Below are 19,870 nucleotides of genomic sequence, written 5' to 3' on the forward strand. Positions count from 1 at the left end.
AGGTTGGTTGGGCAATGATAGGCAACGGCGTACCCGGGAGACCCTTGGAAGACCAACCGGCGCGATGCTCGCTCCTCACGTGCAACATGTGATTTCCAAGGCCGTCGCACCCTCACTTTGTTGTTGGCGGTTGTGAGTTCCACCAAGATCAATTTCGAAACGATGCAAGATTTGGCGGGAGACAAAGAAGAGCATCAGGGATAATGCGCCCGGCTAGCCCAGATCGGGGCTGGTGCACATCAGACGACAAGGGCCCGTTAGCTAGAATCCCTACCCGGCGGGGCGTTGCTCTGGCAACATCCCGTCAAGTCGCGCCCGCCAAAACAAACCCTGCAGCAGCAACCTGACGGCCCTGGCCAAAGCCCGACCTGCCCGCGGGGTCCTCATGCCATTTGACGACCACCCATTGGCCCATCATCCCATCTCTGCCAACCTACGGCGCAGACGGCATTGTTCTAGCCCCCTCGGCTGGCCTTGGGGTGCGCGGCCCCGACGAATACTTGCGGGTCGGCTGCCGTTCCTTGGTGCTCTGTTTAACGGCATGCACCTCCCACCGGGACCACCACCAGCCCCTCGTTGCCCCCCTGTCCATCCCGACTTTCGATTTGTTGACATCCTGCTTCTTCTCTACCGATACCTTGTGAACCCACAGACACCAGCCGAAGGCCCCAACCCCTCGATTTGCTCGTCATCGGTTAATCTATCGCCGTCCGGGGTCCTTCTCCATCATACCCAGCTCTGGCCTCCTCTTTCGCGCATGCCCCGTGCTTTTCTCCCTTACGCTTATCACTTCTCGCCAACGCATCGAGGCCCATTCCCGTAGCCAGCTAGTCAACGGGGATCGAAGAGAGGGAAAAAAAAGGAATGCCTGCTTGTTGACACGGCGTTCTAGACCCAGACTTAACATCATCGCATCGAAGAGGGCATCGCGGTTCATGACGAAAACGACTGGCGACAAAGGAGGAGACAGACCATGAATTGACCACCGCTCAGCGGTCGGCGGATACGATACACAAACGACCGGGTGGACGGACCACGCCGCAAACGACAACTTTTACGGACGATCATGATCACGACAGTCGCCCGGTGGGCCTGCGCGACCGAGGCAGCTATCCGGACGCCTGCCCTCGCCGCACTCCTCTTCGCTTCTCTGGCCTCGTCCCAGCAGACGTTTCCTTACATCCCAACAACAGTCCTGCTCTCATCGGCACTCCCAGGCTCGCCCAGCAATGGCAGCGGCAATGGCCTCGCCTACATCTTCCACCACGGCAGCAGCGGCGTCGAGCTGTTATCAGTCAACATCACAGCGACGGTCGACGGCGCCGCAAGCCTCCAGACCGTATCAGCGAGCTTGCCATTCCTCGATGATGCGACGGAGACAACAGTCTTCCTTCCCACGATGGCAGACAACGGGACGATTGTGGTACAGGCGGGGGATTGCATGACGGCCGAGGGCTACGATGTCTGGACATATACCCCAGCGGCGGCGGGGGCTTCGGACAGTTCCCCATCATGGCACAAGACCGCGGCGACGCTGCCGAGCACCGCGGACTCGGACGCAGGCCCCTATGCCCTTGGAGCCGGCATCACCTTCTCGGCGACCCTTGCGCCAACAATGTCCGAGCCCGTATTATATTCGTACGGCGGCATGTGCCTAGCCCCGACAACGGATGAATCTCTGTGGCAAGGGAACGGGACTTATACGAAATCGATGCTTCGAGTGGCCCCCTCGGACGACGGGTCTGCAGGTTACACGGCGGATTTCGTCTCCGGAAAAGGCCCTGCCTTCCCCGAGGCGGGCTTCTCCTTTACGCCCCTGAGCCCCTCCATATCCAACCGATCCGGCGTCGTGACACAGCAGAACCGCTATGTTCTGCTAGGCGGCCACACGCAGCAGGCTTTTATCAACATGAGCTCGGCCGCCATCTGGAGTCTGCCAGAGGAATCGTGGAATTTCGCAACCGTCGGTGCCGCGCGCGTCGGCAGCAACGAACTCGCGATCAAGGACGTCAAGAAGCGCGAGGCTTCCGAAAGCGTCGAGAGCCGATCGGGCCACACGGCCGTGCTGAATGAAGATGGAACCGCGTTGATTATCCTAGGCGGCTGGGTCGGCAGCGTGTCCCAAGCTGCATCCCCGCAGCTGGCGCTCCTGAAATTGGGCGATACGTACGGTGACTGGACCTGGTCGATACCAACTCAACAGCCCGATGACGGCATTTTTGGCCACGGCGCAGCGATACTACCCGGAAACGTGATGATGGTGTACGGAGGAAACGAAATCACGAGTTCGGGGTCGAAAGCGAAGAGGCAGTCGAGCGGCAACGGACTCAGGTTCCTGAACATGACCTCGATGTCATGGTCCTCCAGCTACTCGAACCCAACATACGACACTTCTTCGAACGGATCCGGCAGTAGCAGCTCCAGTGGGGATGATAACATCAAGAAAGTCGGGCTCGGTGTTGGCCTGGGCGTTGGGCTCGCTGCAGTCCTTGGCGCTTTCTTGGTCTATTTCTGTTATAGGAGGCATCTGAAGAAGAAGAGGGAGGCAAGGGACGAGACGGTGCGGTCATTAGCGCAAGATGCAGCACGATATTTGCACCCGGATGACGAGATGATGGAGCGAGACGACGGATCGGTATTCCCCTGGACAAGTCATGGTTGGTACACTGGAGGCCACGACCCCTACGAAACAGGCGAGAGATCATTGGGATACGAATCGCTCAGAATGAACCGCAACCAAGGAAGCCAAGGTGCCTACCAGCCGCCCGGCTTGCTGATTCCACGCAAACCCATTCCTCGTGCTGCCAGGGGCGCCTACCAACCAGCCGCAAATCTGAATACGCCGGGCCACATTCACCCAATCTACGAAGCGGACGAGGACGATCCGGAGCATGGAAACAATGCGAGGGCTTCCAGGAAGAGAGGTCAGGAGCCCGGCACGCCCACAACACCCGGGCACGTCGATCCCTTTACGACGCCGACGAGTTCCGTGCCCTTGCTGATCCCCGGCAACCGGAATTCCATGACACCCAGTCCGGAGGCCCTCCTGAGGCGGGACCCGGAGGTGCAGGACTGGCAGTCCGATGTCGATGCCGCCGAGGCACTCCTCGCGCGGATGCCTTCTCGCCGCGCCAACCGAGTTTCTCCCACACGGCGAGAGTCAATGCGCTCAGCTCGATCCGTGGCCGACGATGAGCGAACGGCCAGCAACGTGTCCGAGTCCGCTCGGAGTGCGATCAGTGTGCCCACGCGCTCGACGTCTGCTCGGCGGAACAGTGTAGGCCCCAACAACCTGACCATTATCACCGACAACCGCGCTGGCACTTCATCTTCTTCGGGCAGCAGCGGCCACACCTTCTCAACCGCCAAGACCACATTTAATGCCCTCCAAGCCGAGGGCCCCTCTCTTCTCCTCCGATCACATCGGCCTGACGAGGAGGAGGACTTTGTTCATGTACCCAGCAGTCCGAGCAAGCACAAGCCCCGCAGGTCACTCGGCTGGCTGGGCAGTCTTAGACGGGTCTTCAGCACCGCCAATGATCCATCTGATTCGAGTAGTCAGGAGAGCCCTCAGCGCCTATCTTTGGATCAGGTCAGCTCTGACTACGAGCCGCGCTTGGTCGGACTGTCAGGAATCGGTGGCGCCGAGCTCTTGCGCAGGAAGCAGGGCCGCCACGACTGGGACGTTGACCAGAAGTCCTTGGACGAGTGGGACATCGAAAAGGCGGTCGAGCAGCGGCTGGTTCAGGTCATGTTCACCGTACCCAAGGAGAGGTTGAGGGTTGTCAACGCCGAGATTGAGAGGGAGGAGGAGGCTATTCTGGTGGACCCAGAGAAGGACGAGCTAGATGACGACGACAGACTGCATGCGGATTTGGAGAAAAGAGCCCTGGAGGAGGAGTATAGGGACAAGGGGAAGGGCAAAGAGATTGACATTGGGGACGAAGGTCATAGGGAACAGAGGAGGCCCGAGTCTCCCGGTACAGGATCGCCAGTACGCGGAAGAAGGCTACTGCACCTACCGCCCCCGAAGGACGACGATACACACGGCCACAACCACCCGCTCCCCAGCAGGGAAGACTCGACGGAGCCTCGGCCGTCGTTAACGCTCCGCACGGCCGAGGTGGTGAGCGTGGCGAGGCCTCGGACCAGGGTGTTGAAGATGGTGGAGAGCTTCGAGTCTAGGAGTAGGGAGAGCAGTCCGTCACTCGGCTAGGTGTCGCGGGGGCGTTCCTCTTCTTCCTGTTCTTTGTTCAACTCGTTCTCTTCCGTTGCTCCCGCCACGCTGACGGGATCACGAGGCGAGACTCCTACGAATGATGGTTCGATGCCAAATACCACGGCAGACAGTGCGTCTGCCACATGATAAATTGGGTTCCAAAATACGGAGTTTCGGGCGTCGTTAGCGGTGCCAGTGACGCTCTATTCTGGAGGCCTTGAAGCCTCACACTGGCAGAACCAGGGCAGGGATGGGAGTTCGCATTCTTTGAATCGCGAGGGAGAAAAAAGGGAGGCGACTCATTGTATACATGGATTTGGTACCAGGACATTTTCTTTTTTTTTTGGCGCGAAGGGATACTGGGAACTCGGGACGGCGGGGCGGGTATTTTGTATTATTTTACTTACCCTTGTGCGACTGTTGCTCAGCAAGCGGGCAAGTTCGGTTTACGGGGAACAAGGAGCTGGTTGTCGGTTTCGTGGCCCCTTGCCTGTCGCTTCCGTGTTTGGTTTTTCTTTAACATCGATCGTTTTTGCTTGAGATCAAGCAGGGATTATGGGGAAAGGGGGGGTGGGGGTTAGGATTGTAAGGTATCTGTGGAGGGGTTCGCGAGGTTCTTGAGGTAGAATATCATTACCTTCTGTTTACCAGGCTCAAGGTGACGGGTATGGATGGATATTGAAACCCGAGCTTGGTGAAAGTGTTTATACATTGCCCGTATTCTCGAGGTCCCGAGTTTGGCTAGCGTTTATATTTTGTATTATTTCCCACAACATTTCAAAGCATTTCAAACCGACAAGATTCTTGTTCCGCTTTATCAAACTGGGGCATGTCCGAGGCATCGCATCCTGCTGAAGGATTACCCTTGTACAATCACAACCCGCGGTCGGCCACGAGGGTATCGAGGGTGGCCCTTTCTGGTGTCGTCTACGCATGAAGTGGTCTTGGAAGAGTGAGCGAGGAGACGGTGTGGTTTATGGCTGGCTGTTTGCTGGCAACGAAGCATAACACGGCCATTATTGTCGGACTCCGTAGGGACGCAGAGTTTCGAGCGCGGTATGCCTCAGTAGCGGTGCGTGGAAACTTTGAACGAGTGTAGAAGAGGCGGTGGCAGAAGATGGGGACGAAGAGGGGGGTTAAAGACGGGGTCCGCGCCGAAGTAGTAGTTGATGTATGGCGAAATCTAAATCAGCCTCTCGTTATGCCCATCTTTGTCAAGGTTTATACAGAGTAGCAAGAGCAAGCAGACGGCAACGAGGTCTCTTCCCCCAAAACAGGACGAGTTTAGCATACAGCATAGCTGCACCTGTTGGTATCACAGGATACCCGTACGGGGGCGGTAAAGCAAAGATCGAAGAGCAAAACTGGTACTGTATTCTGTTAATTGTGTGTTGTAGAAGGAAGAAAGTAGAGGTAGGCAGCGGAAGCAGCAGTTGAAGACATCGCCGTTGGCAGCCCGGAGGTAGAATCTCCGGGTCCGAATGCTGCCGCTTCCCGCGGCCTGACCGCCTACCCGTATTCTGGCTGGGCAGTCCAACAGTACCTCAGTGAACATTACTAGTTTCCCAGGCGGATATGATCGGAAGCAAGCCCCGGAAACCCGAACAGTCTAGATTACAAACGCACGGTGGTGATCTGATTCCTCTCCGTATCTAACCTCTACCACACATTCATCACAAGGCGCTCGGGACTGGAATTGACGGGACATCGGTTTGGTAGAATAACCACATACACTTTCACCTCCCCATTTACAATAGTGCGCACGTGTAAGTCAAATCATAAAGCAATGGCATTCGTTATGAGAGAAACTCTGATGAAACTATTCATATCTCCCTTTTCCTCTACATTACTATGTTGCCATCTATATAGCTCTTCCTTTATAATATTATATCGTTCGCGACCATGGGAAGTTGATAGATCTTAAGCACACCTCAAAAACCTTGCAATTCCAACACTGCCACAGCTGACACTAGAAAATGTCTCGCACGAATCAAACCCCACACCCTTTCCGACTTGAAGTAGGTATTTAGGGGCTTTCGTTTCTTCTACAAGACACATCTTGATTTATACTTCTAGCAGAGACGAGTACCATTATCAGAGCCAGACGGAAAGAGAAGCTGGGAAAAGAGGGTGACACTAATTATCTGGAAAAACTATATTCGAAGGAGCAACCCCATTGGCATTTTTTTTTACCCGTTGAATACGACAGACATGTTTCGCTGGAATAGCCGTTTTATATGCTGGGCATATGTACACTTGCTCACCGTTCCGCTGAAATCAGAAACCCCTAAATGACGTCCTCAGAAATGTCTCAAGTTGCAAACTTCATTTATTACAAAAGACATTAACGGAAACACAATCGCACATGATTACGAATACAGAATGGAGAACTCTTCTCTTGAGATTAGCCCGAAGTTTACGAGTAACGCAGCTTACATGCAACGATTGATTATATGCCTCTTCTAATAGGAAAAGAAACGCGTGTCAAAATAACATCTTTCTCTTGCCGTTGTGTCTGCACTTTCGGTCTCAGACCAGAAACACTTCCAATGAAACGGCCAGCTAGCAGATCTCCGAGGCAGTTGGTCTAGGACTGGGGAGCTACAATTAGTTGTTTGGTAACAACAGGTAAACGGTTCGCCGTCACTAGTCTTTAACCTCCCTAGATCCTTTGAGAACTGGGTCAACAAGTCGGGACAACCTACTTATCTCACATGACTCTCACCGAAATGGCTTCTTCTTTTGATATCCCCTGTCAGACACACAAAAAACATCAACCCAGTATTGAAATTTGACTGGTTGGCACGGCAGTCCAATGAAACTCGTATCAAAATGAATCCTAACCAGTATCCAGTCGCGATAAATCGCCCCAACAGAACTACTGCTAACTTTGCCTCACGGTTCTGCTCATGCGGTAAGCTCGACATTTTTATCTCATGCTAATTTCTACTTTTGAATATATGCCCCTGTCCGTTATGTTGCTTTTGTATATCATTGGGGCAAGTATGTTTTTACAGACAATATGATGGAGCTGCCAATGACAATTATAATTACAAATGTCAAGCATTTCTTGGCGGCTTAAATTTCGACAATATCTTTATAAAGAGTACAACGTGTCATTGTAGATTTCTCCCTAGCCGACATCCCAATGATGATGCTGAAAATGGTGCCTGGAGTCTCAACAATAATGTCGTCGTGCAAACATGGTGCTAGACAGGTACGGGACAATCAAATTGAACAGAAACGAGAACTCTTTTTACACCCATTCATTCAACATGGCCCCTAGCGAATAACAAAACATTTTGTAATATTAGAAACTAACAGGGTTTGCTATTTGCACACGGCAGCTAGGTGCCACCCTAAAGATTCATGGCAAGGAATGTAACGACGGAATGTCTACCTCGATGTATCCTCCTAAAAGTGTCTGGATACCAATATTCTTGAAGCCTCGTAATGTTTTCTAACTTGAGGACCCGAAAAGCTTGAGCTGTCGGATCACCCATCTTGGATATCTTCCTCGAGCAATGGCAAAGAGGACAAAGATGCCTGCAAGAGAATGAAGGTAATTGTCTGGTAACAAGACAACCCAATGTCAATTTATTTCAGTTCAACAACCTCGCTGTGGCTTTTCATGTCTCTGGAAAACATATGTGAAGAAAATCACATCCACACACAGGCACTACTGATACTATCAGTTCCCCTACACAACAGCAACGATAACAATTTTCTACAGCATGCCAGACCCTACAGGGTCTTACACAAAGTATCAAGCGCAGTGTTGTTCATTCCTGGGGCTACAGCGAATGAGACATCAGCCACTTGTTCAAAGCTTATGCTGGCGGTTTCGCCTCGTTAAGTTGTGATGTTGGCATTGTGTGTATCACACTCATCTTCTCTCACCTGCCTTGTCTGGCCCCGAGTCCAGTATCCCGCAAGATGTGCCATGTGACTGGCAGATCGGGGCATATCCAAGACCGAGAGATGACGTTTCTCCCGCGGAACGAACGATCGACACGTGTTACACGCCGGTTGCGGTTGGCTCGCTCCCCCTTCTGCTGCCTCGCCGCAGCCCGTCATGGCAATCGTCGAAAGCCACGTTCCGTTTCCAGGGGGGAGGAAGAGGTGCGGGGGAGGATAAACACTTCACGGAACCCAGCCCCAGCTGAGCATAGTACAGACGGACCGAGTTCCAAGCACCTGGCGTCGATCAACTGACCTATCCGGACCACGCCAGCAACGCCGTCAACCCCGTATCCCAAGACAACAACTCTTAGGCCATCGTTAGCATACACTCTGTATCTATCTCGTTGGGCACGCGCAACCCGAGCGCCGTTCAGTCATCCGGCAATTATGTAACCTGACGTCAACGTCGGATAATCCATCTCTTTGTTCCCAATTCTCTCCCCCGCTCCCCCTTTTCCGCACACACCCGACCCCTTAAACTAGGAACAGCCAAACACACCCCTAGGTGCCTGGGCTACTGGGCGGGCTCGGGAAGCTTGACTGCACTTGGGGGGTCATCGCACGAGGCAACAAGCCCTCCGAACCCTCGACGCCCAGAGCCCTGGACGGGATTCGACGCCAAGGCGGGCAGAGCTTGGTTTGGGGAGAGTGGAAGGAAAAAAATCTGGAAGCGATCCATCCCGTCCCATCGCATCGCATCCATCCAGCTCCGCTCCTCCAAGGGGTCCAGAATCATTACTCGCGCACGACCCGGGTACCCGAGGAGGAAGGGGGCGAAAAAGACAAAAGGGCATGAGGTAGAAGGTGTTTTTGATGGGGATTTTTCAATGGGGATTTCCGATGGGCGAACGCCCCCCCCCTCCCTCGTCCCCCTTCCGATTCCCATAGTAAGGCGATCCGTGTATCCCCGTTCCTGAAGATCCCTTTACCGGTGTTTGTTCACCAAGGGAGGACCAATGAGCGAGGTTTTTATAAATAAATAAATAGGAAATGGGAAGCAAACGGGCAAAAATGTGAACTGCACTAGGCCCGTTTCCATCACCAAAAAGATCGGAGAAAAGCTGGGCTGGCAGGTTTGGCAGCTCGGGAAACCCAAAGGTGAAACCGCCACTTGCGTAGCTGGCGCGAGCGGTCCCGGAAAAAGGGAGTGGGGGAGGGTGACGACGGCCGAGGTGGGGGGGACGAAAAGAAAAAACCAACAAAAAAATAATAATACCACACACGCACACGATCTAAGAGCTTCAAGGCGGCGGCGTCAGGAAGGGATGCGCTTGCGTCTACGATCGAGATCCGATGCCATAGCCGCGGGGGACGGGGTTTGCCAGCGCATGAGGGTTGGCGTACCGCTGGGCAAGCCCCCAAAAGCCTATATACACGCACACATACTACTCGCAGAAAGACGCGTGCACACTGTCTATACGGCCCGACTTTTGACAGGAAAAGGCAGGTAGTCGTGTTTCATAGGTCCTGATTGGTGATTGGACACGGGGAGGCAGCAGTAACAGTGAGCATGTCGGACAAGAAGGAAAAAAAAAAGATATTCCCATCCTAACACCGGCGCCGTTTCGGGCAGTGCGGATCGCCCGGCTTCCGACGCTAGCGCACCCGGCGAAGATCCTCATCTCGGGCGGGTCGGATTCGGGCGCGAACCAGAGTGGCCCGCTCCCCCCCTCGCTTCCCACGTTTGGTGATAACAAAGTCCGCGGTGTCCAGCTTCCGTATGTGGTGTGTGTATGTGTGCGTATGGTGCGTACATTATGATTATGTGCCCGTTGATCAAGTTCCCCGCCAAGAATGGGGAGGACGCGGGCTGAGCTGTTGGCTTGCATTTGCAACCTACCTGGTTTGGCGTAGCTCATGGACGGGCAGCACATGAAAGTAAATGAGATTGCCAACAAAGCATGCCCCGATCCTACACTCCCCCTGCGTTAGCTAGAGAGGGAGAGGGAGAGGGGGGGGGGGGGGGGGTATCAGGATGCGCGGATGACGACAATGGCAGCGACGATGACAATTAGAATGATATCATTAAGGGGGGGGTAAAAAAAAATCTCTATTTTGTTCTTGTCTTCACAACTCGAGACTCCGGTCCGCCAACGGCCTATTCCGCGCCAGCACGACGTCCACCAGCTCCTTGCCGGGGAAGTCGATGATGACGACGCCCGTCTTCCCGCTGTCCCCCCGGTCCGCCGTCGCGGCGAGCCAGTCGCCGGTGCGGTCGTTCATGCCGGCCACCGTGCGGTTCAGGTTCCCCGCGGCGGCCTCGATGGGGAGCACGCCCACCGAGGCGCTCAGGTGCGCCAGGTACAGCACCCGGTTGGCGTGCGGCTTGGCGGTGGCGGCGCGGCGGAGGGCGTTCTCGATGGCCTCCCACTTCATGTACAGGTGGTCGATGCTCGGGATGATCCACAGGTCCTCGAGGACCATGTCCGAGGACTCCCAGACGACGCCGTAGGGGCTGTCGGGCCCCTTTGAGGGGAAGTTCTGCAGCAGGAAGATCTTGCCGCGGAGGCTGCCCAGCGTCGGGAAGGGCTGGCGCGGGTTGTGCGTGCGGAAGTGCTGCTTGGCCCCCGGGGACGTGATGGTGGAGTTGTGGAGGTAGTAGTTGAACGCGTCCTCGAACGTCATGGTGTTCTGGCCGAGGGGCCGGCCCTCCTCCTTGAGGCGCATGACGACCGTCTCGCTGGGGTGGTCGTCCAGGAAGTCAAAGACGGTCTCGAGGACCTCGGCGTACGAGTGGCCCGTGAACATGGACGCGTGGTAGATCTGGATCGAGTCGTTGACCAGGCGGCCGCGGATGTCCAGGTACCGCATGCCCGCGTGCAGCTGCGACGAGAGGTTGTGGTTCTGGCACTGGAAGACCTGGTTGCTGAGGTCGTAGGTCATGGTGTCGTGGGTCCCCGGGATGGAGAGGCTGGTGATGTTCGTGTCGTCCGGGATGGCCCTCATCCACTCGGCGTGGTCGGCCCTGTCGACGTCGAAGGAGTAGTGGGACTCATAGCCGCGGTAGCAGTGGTTCTTCGACTTGACGAAGCAGGGCGCCAGCGAAAGCAGGACTGAGAAGAGGGCTGACACGAGGAGGAAAAAGGAGAGGACATAGATGAGGGGCATGCAGTGGAAACGCATCTTGCCGGCTCGCAGCGGGAGAGAGTGTGAGAAGGCCCTTGGGCGAGTGAGTGAGTGAGGTTGCAGTGAGATGTGAGGGCGGGCGGAATAGGACCCGAGGGGTCCGTAATGCACGGGTGAGGCTCGCCTTCGGGGTGAGACGCGGATGACGGAAGCTCCTGCGTCGCCGGCGGTCTCTCTCTCTCTCTCCCAGTCCCCGGCGCGGCGGCCCCGGACAATAAGTCAAGCAAATGGAGAAAACAAAAACCAGTCAAATTGACGAGCTTCCCGAGAAAGTTCCAGGAAATATATTCAACACGAAACGCACTTCAGCACTTGCAGTCGGCGCTCTCAACGGTTTCAGGGGGCGTTGTTCAGATGTCGCGATGGATGAGAGCCCCGTGGCTTGTGGCTTGCCCACGTGCGTATGACATCCAAGGCCGCACCAACGTTTATCCGGAATTGGCCGCCGCTGGTCGGGACGCGGGAGGTTCATAGCGCCCTTCCCCTGAGTTTTGGGGACACGTGAGATCCTGGCGTTGTTGTCTGGAGCTGGTGGACCGGTGAGGTCAAGGTGAGCGAGCGACTTGACTCGCTTCACTGGATATCTTGCATCATGTACTACACGAGTTGGAAGCGTAGAAGAAAATACTATAGCGGTTGGCTTAAGAGTTGATAAGGTGTGTTAGATAAGCCATGCCCTCAGAGCTCAGGCCCCCCCCGGCGACGGACCCGGCACTCGCTACCCCGCGCGGCTTCGGCGGAATAGCACGCGGCCGATTTGGGCTACCGCGAGCTAATAACAGTCTCCGGTATCCGTACGTGTCTGGATCATGTCGGGTCTTTGTAAGATCACCATTTGCCCCGGTCCATACATGGCCCGCATCTCTTGTTTTCATCTTTTGGCCGCCACGCCATGTCTGCCCGGCTTCGAGGGTTGCACAATGACAACAGGTGAAACCTCGGGACATGCGGTGTGCAATCACACCGGGCACCAGGGGGGGCCAAAAACCTGTTACTGGAAGCCCAGTTGGTATGCCGACATCCTGGTAGATGATACAATCATTTTCACCACCCCCCCCACGTTTTGGAAAGGCAGGTGGTTGGATATCGGGGCTGTTACGATATGCTCGCTACTTCGTACGGGATCGTTGTCAAAGTGGCTCCTCGCCCGCGTTAGGTTCCAGATCTTTCGGCCGATTCTCCATAAGGTATGGGGATCGCTTGCGAGCTGCAGAGCCCCTCCCCCCCGGCCCTCCCAATCACAGGTTGTGGGTTTTGGGGGACAGCTTGCACCAGATCTTGCCAACCTCCGGAATCAACGATGCCATCTCACTCAGGGACTCACACCCCGCCACCGACGAGAAACCCTCACTGTGCTTCCTGCCAACGCCTACGGACCTGCGTACATCTGTCCTCCCCACCGTGCATCTCGACCGAAGGAGGCGTCGCCTGCACCTCGGCGGGAGCGTACGTGACGCCCTGTCTACCTGCCCCTCAAGACATGCCGTGAAGCCCTTCTCCGCCACAGGTTTATCCGCAGAGCTCGTCGGTTACACACGTAGTAGACCGCCCTCGGTCGATAGAAATGCTACACACTGCGGAATGGGCGGCGGGCTGGCGGGGTAGCCGCGAGGCGCACGTAACCCCCAGCTCTCTATTGACCTATAGACCTTGCAGATGCATGAGTGGCGCGACGAGGTTGAGATCCCTCGACGCAGTTAGTCTGATGCCCGACCAGTCTCTGACGGGGCCGCTGCTGGTTGAGTTGACACTACCGGCGCCAAGATGGCTCCTTGTGTGAATCAATGAAGAGGGGTCGCCACAGGTCGCCACAGCGCACTCGGCTGTGTGATGTTGGAAGTCGGCATGTCAATCATGGCGATTGTGAGGCTCAAGATATTACGCCCAAGTTGCTAGTTGACGGATCATCTCCCTGGTTGGTTGACGCCACTACCGTCAGACCGGATCACTGCCGGGGGTAACGATGAAATGTTGGAAGGGCGAATTACATGGCCAGCTACTGTCAGTTTCACAAGAAACCTAGCGACATTGCGCACCAAAAATGCCGGCATGTTTCCAGTGAGCGATTTGGGCCTCTTTTGCCAGTTTGACCAACGTTTTCTTGATTTCAGCGCGTCAAGCCGGAGCTGTTGTACGCTCAGCAGCATGAGGGGTGACCACCCGCATCTAGTGCACGTGATGATGATTGATGGCATATGCTGATTACTCACCTCTCTCACCAGTAGCAAGTCGGCGGATGTGTAAAAGAGCAAGTGAGAGTCAGGGAACAACGCAGAGCCAGGCCTTTGAGTGAACATGCACCGCGATGAACGGGTCACATTGCTCGTTGCAACCCAGCGCGGTAGAAGGTGCCGCCCAGAGCCCTCAAACCGAGGACCCAAGCAGGCGGCCGACAACCCTCAAGGTTTCCAAAATCAGCTCATCATCGCGTATGTTGGTCCGCGTCGGGTGTGCATCACTAGCCCCCGCGAACGCTGGCTGGTGTTGTTGTTAGTGCGGCGAGCGACCCGATAAAAGGGTTCCATTTGGGCAAGCCGACGATGGAGAGTGCGAACCGCCTCTCCCCTCATCGTGCCCCCCCTCCCAACCCCCCTTTCGAGGGTCTTGATCGTATCACGAACCGGAAACCCCATGACTTGATTCCTCGTTTCGCCCAAAAGAAGAACACGCCGATGCCTCGTGCAAACCTTCTTGTCTCCTACCCGCCGTGACAAGATGACTTGGGGCTTTGCCAGCCGCCGTACCCCTCGGGACGGCTTGCCCAGCGGCTTCATGTGATGGCTTGCGCCTCGTATCCCTCTAATCGACCGGCCCATACCCATCCCTCTCGTATGCATGCATGCATACCACCCACCTTCTCGTACCCCCCCTCTATCGGGGGGACTGCACATCGCGTTCATTAAACCCATTCGCCAATCGCGCGCAGTCCCTGATGTTTTGACGACAAGAGCCTCCATGGCGATCGCCGTCCGAATCAGCGTCTCGCTTGGCGGGGCAATTCGTGGAGGCAAGAATCTACCAGCGGTCGGCACATTGGAACTCCGAGACGTTAGTGCGAGTCCCCGAGGCCTTTCAGCTCGAATTGTCCGCCGCAGATGTGTTGATGAGCACGACAGATGGCGCAAAGGCCGGGATAGGGTTTGTAGAATGTTGAAGAATGGCTGGCTGATCTGGTTGAAAGGGAAAAAAAAAGAGAGAGACCTTGTTCCCTGTGCCGGCAATGGGGGCCCGTGGAAGTTGCTCCCTATCGGGCCTTTCGAGGCCGTAGCTTCTCCATAGGCCGTCGACCAGCGGTATGCCTGCTGCTACTGCTGCCGCTTCGCTCCGCCGGCTCCGCATGACGAATTGAGTTTTCCTGGCTTACGTTCTTACTTTTTGCGGGAGCTCAACTCGGCCTGCACGAGAGGCCACCCGTCCCGACTGCGGCCGATTGCCAGTGCGCAGCTGCATCCGTATCCTGGGGGAACAATGAGAGGACCGGGCAAAAATCTGTAATCATCAGCGCGGAGTTGCCTCGCCCAGGCCTGCAAACTTTGGCCAGGGTTGAGAGGGGACCAGCTGGATCCGGTGCAGCATCGCGCATGCGTCCTGCAGCATGAGGCCTATTTGGTATTGAGTTTTCGCGTCTCTAGGCAGGATTGGTCTGCTTTACGGACGGTGACCGGCTGCGAGGACGAGAGGCACTTATGATACGACCACTGGGTATCATGTGGTGTTTTCTCATAGTATCCATGCCCAAATGCTTACTAACAAGACGCCGGACAAACACGACGGTCAGAGACGACAGCCTCCTCCCAGTGTGGCGTGCTAGACATGTCAAGTGGTTGGGCGGCGCAGATGATGAGGTGACCAGCCATGTGCCGTATTGAAGCCACGCAGATATCTAGATCAGTCGAAGCATGGCAGCTGAGCATCAGTTGAGTTACTAATACCGAACGACGATAATGTCCGTGAATGGCACACCCTCAATCGGTAGTTTTGGGGTCGCGGGACTTGGGGTTAGGTGTCCGGGGGTCGCAACGGGGAATATCGTGGCACGTCCCCAGCCTTCCTTCCCTCTGCCACTGACCAGAGGGGGGAGGGAATGTTATTTCTCCGAAAACACGTAGTGTAATGTAGTACCCGGAGCAACAAAAAAGGGTTTGCCATGGCGGGTTTAGTGCCTCAATATTTCGTCTTTTTCGACGGTCCTTCTGGAGTGAGCTTTCAAGATCAGGCCGCTCCCTGCATCGAGCTCCGATGATGGATGTAGGCGACCACCTATTGCCACGAGCCCGCCAATAAGGACCCGTCGGGGGTACGTCTCCATGCCCTAGCAGGGAGGCATCCGTCCGTTCTTTTTTAGTGACAGATGATGGCCTCTACTCCTGGTGTTTGGGCTAAGGCTAAGGATGACGGCCAAGAGGAGACGCCAAAGGGCGGTAGTGGCAGGCACAGAGCGGCACAAGGGCCAAGACCAGGACCAAGTCGGTAAGGTCTGCCGTGTCTTTACCGCTATTGCTCCAGGGGGAGCTTGGCCATGCTCACAAATCAATCAATGGTTCCAACGGGCAAAGGGGCAGTGTCCATTTGCGGCGGAAGAAGTCAGTGTTGGGGGTGTAACCTGAAGCGGTGCCCCAAGCCATGATGGAAGGGGGACATTTAGAACGGGGCGGTTTCGATGGTAGTGGGAGGCTAAGATGGCCATTGGCAGCCGTGTTGTGCTGTTATCGGCGCCAGCATGAGGGTCCGGTCAGGTTTGAGTGCATGTGGGACGTGGAAGGGGAGAGAAGGTAATCATGACGAGAAATGATGGTAACTGGGCAGGCAGAATGGCGAGTGGTCCATGGAGCGAGCCGATAGAACCGGCAGAATGGGATTTAATGCAACAGAAATGACTCGACGTGCCAGCGCCGCGGGTGAACAAGCTCGTCTATCTGAGCGGGCAACGAGATGATGGCGAGACTCGACAAAGAGGAGAGAGATGAGAAGGGGGGCGGGTGTTGCTGACGAGACTGAGACCTGGGCGCCAGGTCAACCACAAATTTGGCGGTAAAGTATCATATAGTTTCGATTGGTATTTTATTACTGGCTGTTTGCGCGCCCCCGAGACAGCCGGCGACCCCGGCATTCCTCGTATTGAATTGGGACTGTGAACAATAGGCAAAGCTCCAGGAAGTGTCGGTGACCAACCGGGGATAGAGCACGAAGTAGGTCCGGATAAGGGCAAGAGGGGTGGTAGTTGGCGCGGGAAGGACTTGGGGAATTCACTGAATGTTACCGAGTACAAATGAAGAGCAAGGGCCGCACGGTTGGGGCACGTAGCTAGGAAACGAAAAATAAAAAATTAAAGCAAAAAAAAAAAAAATGAAATAAAAAAGGAGACGGAGAGAAATACTGTAAGAGGTAGAGAGACAGAGGGCGAGAGAAAGACCAAACAAAACGCGGTCGCCCTGCACAGGAACAAGCAAAATGAAATAAAGCAAATTCGATGGGGGACGGTGGATGCATCACGACTCAGCCATGGCCTGGAAACGATGAACAGAGTGGACGGGGTAATTACTGCTAAGATAAGCAACGAGATGAAGGGGTTGATGCAGATATGAAGATCCAGCCGAGCTGATTTCCCCGTAGCCGCGGGAATCTCCAATTTTACAACCGAGACGCCGTGGTGGTGCTGCCCGCATTCTGCATGGGATTCTGCATGGCATTGCCTCGCTTTGGTTGCGTTTGCGCAAGAAGCGGGCAATGATGGAGAGAGTGGTGAGAAAGAAAGGGACGAGAGGGAGGGTGATGAGGGGTTCCCCCATGTCGCCTCTTTTGGCGGTTTAGCGACAAGATCACCGCTGTGGGGGAGAAGTATGCTGTCTTTCAGCGCTCCAGTTTCACCAGGCGCAGCGGTGTTGGGGCCAGTGTCACCACAGGGCGCCGGGGTGTTTTGGATGAGGATTTACGGGGGAGAAACTGCTGGAGAAGCTCAGCAACGATTGGGGCGGCGCCGGCTACGGCAAGGAATGCAAGCATCATGCCTCTTGGATAAACATCAGCCAGGTACGGATGCTGCGTATCTTTTTGTGCTCTGTGCCAGGCCCACCCGTCAACAATACTGATCTGTGCGTCGCTCCTTGGCGGCAGAGGGTGACGACATTCGACGTGGTGTCAAGAGGACAGGGGGTAGGGGACAGGGGACGAGGGAGGGGGGTACCTGGTATTCGAGCAAGACAGTCAGTCGGTAGCAGTGGCAGTTACAATTCATCATCACTCGGCTCGATGTGTCTGACCGTATAACGCCCGAGGAGGAAGTGTCGTGTCGTGTCGTGTCCGTTGGCGCCCGCCACGAGGTGACGGGAGCGGCAGAGACCACTGAGTGAGGTGCGGTGCGACGGCTGAGATTATCATCGACCGCCGCCGCGTTTCGGGTGTTGCTGGCTTCCAGGCTGTGGTGTACTTCTGTCGGCCCGTCCGTTGCGTTTGATTTCGATGTTCATCGAGACCCTGCAAGCGTGACAAGCGCTGGGCTACCGGTACATGGCACACAGCGTTACGTGCGGTGCAGTGCAAGTACATAGTGTCTGTCTACCAGGCGTGGGATGGATGCGCCGGGCGCGCGGACAGATTCCTGAGTGGCTCAAGTCGAGAGCCGGGGTGCCGTGTCAACGTCGGCCCCTCTTGTCTGTTGGTGATGATTAATTCCCCTGCCGTAGGGCAGCCTCGGGGGTAGGGGAGACCAGGTCAACCGTCAAACAGGTTGACGAGGCAAGCACGAGGCCCTCTGGCTTAGCTGGTGAGATGTTATGAAATAGCAAGTGCGTCTTATTCCCACCTGACAGGCAGGAGGGAAGGAAGGAAGGAAGATATGCTCCCATCCCAATAGCAGGGCTCATCACCGCCCGGCCTGCCATTTGTCCCGATTGGGTGCGAGATGCAACGGTGAACAGCAACATCACACACACACACTCGGAAGGGTGGTCTTGGCCTTTGCTTCTTCATGGCAGAGGAAAGAAAACATGGTGTTTCTGTTGCGTGGGTTTGGGGCGCACTCACTACGTACACTACATAGACACATAATGGTGTCGTGTCGAAAAATGGTCGCGGTTGCCGCTGAGATGTTCCATCCACCGCCACCGCCGCGCCAGTCCCCAATCTCCCAGTCTCCAATCTTTCATCCTCGCCCGCACGCTCAGTATACATAAGGTGGTACATGGCATAACCAATGCATCACAGCATAGCACAGCATAGCTAGCACAGCGCGGCTCAGCCCAGCCCAGCTCAGCTCAAGACTGCACAGCACAACTCGTCGCAGCACAACATCAACACCATCCACCCATCAGATCAGGACAGATCCACTGCCATTTCTCGTTGTCGTTTGTCGTGGCCCACTATGCCACCGGCTCTGGCCTGGCATTGGCATGTCCAATTGGATTGCACCTGCCATTGGAATCAGGAAGCAGCCACCCCCCCGTCCTAGTCAATTTGGTTGCTGCTCGGGTCGTGTCCCTCTTGCCTGGTCCTGGCTTGGTCCTGATCCTGATCCTGGTCGTCCTGGGGCCTGGTCCTGCTGGACCTGGTCGTTGGCCCGCCCCAGTCACGGCAAATCCACTCTTTCCTGCAAGTTCCAACCACCCATTGCTGTGTGTGCTTTCCCTCTGCGCATCTTTTGTCGTCGCCTCGTCGCCAAGCCCACTTTGGCTGTCTACCTTGGCGCCCAGTCTACCGATAGTGTGTCCTCTCGTTTTCCTTCATCCATTTTTCCTGCCCATGGTACGGATATTCGTAGTCACCGCGCCGCCGTCCCCCTCCCCCTCCACGCCCACGCCCACGCCCTCCTTGTCCTGTGCATCTGCATCTGCAGCTGCAGCCGTGACCCGGCTTCCGCCTTTCTACTTGTAACCTCCCTCGCTCACTCCACCTTCTTCTTCGATATTGGAATCTTCTGTCATTCTCCTTCTTCCCTGCTTGCCCTTCCGTCTGTCTGCCTCTCTCCATCTTGCCTGCGGGGACCTCTAGCCTTACTCCATCGATTCCTTCAGCTTGTTTTATTTTATTTTATTATTTTTGTTTTATTTTCCTTTAGCTATATTTCTCAGGCACTCCGCTTTTGTGCCTCTGCCTTTGTTGGCAAGCCCAGCACCCCCCGGCAAGACAAAAAAAAACACCACCACCACCACACAATCGTTTCGCTGCAGCATCCCTCTCTCGTTTCCCGGCCCTTGCTTGCTTTGGTCTTACTCCTGCTGCTGCTGCTGCTGTTCCCCACGTCGTCGTAGCTGCAGATACCAATCGCGCTGCCCTGCACCGCTCGGCACCAACCACTTCGCTCGCCTGTTTTCTTGCCTACCTCTTTCGCTTCTCCCTCTTGGCGTCTGCTTCTTTTCTACCCAGGTGCCGCCTTACCATCACCACTTCTCCAACATCACCTTACCTCTCCTCCAAACAACGACCGCAGTTACCCCAACTCGGCGACGACGACAGCTCTGACTGAGCCTGCCTAACCATTCTCCCCAGGCCACCGCATCTTAAACGACCCTGGCGAAGGCCACTTTCACTAAGTGGGAGCACCATAATAATTATACTCTGCCTGTT

The 19,870-nt window shown here is 55.6% G+C and overlaps 2 protein-coding genes across 2 annotated transcripts; one reads left to right on the forward strand and one right to left on the reverse strand.

The window, feature by feature from the left end:
- Window positions 1-1,066: 1,066 nt before the first annotated feature.
- On the forward strand, window positions 1,067-4,216 carry EsH8_IX_000489 (uncharacterized protein; the record flags this gene model as incomplete). Its single annotated transcript, XM_083266825.1, has 1 exon — window positions 1,067-4,216. The coding sequence occupies one exon, from the start codon at window positions 1,067-1,069 to the stop codon at window positions 4,214-4,216; it is 3,150 nt and encodes a 1,049-aa protein (XP_083130390.1).
- A 6,033-nt stretch (window positions 4,217-10,249) lies between these two features.
- EsH8_IX_000490 (PLC-like phosphodiesterase) lies at window positions 10,250-11,305 on the reverse strand (the record flags this gene model as incomplete). The annotated part of the gene is made up of 1 exon (XM_083266826.1): window positions 10,250-11,305. The coding sequence occupies one exon, from the start codon at window positions 11,303-11,305 to the stop codon at window positions 10,250-10,252; it is 1,056 nt and encodes a 351-aa protein (XP_083130391.1).
- Window positions 11,306-19,870: the final 8,565 nt, after the last annotated feature.

The sequence above is a fragment of the Colletotrichum jinshuiense genome, chromosome 9 (assembly GCF_051148585.1).
Source record: "Colletotrichum jinshuiense chromosome 9, complete sequence".
Taxonomy (NCBI): domain Eukaryota; kingdom Fungi; phylum Ascomycota; class Sordariomycetes; order Glomerellales; family Glomerellaceae; genus Colletotrichum; species Colletotrichum jinshuiense.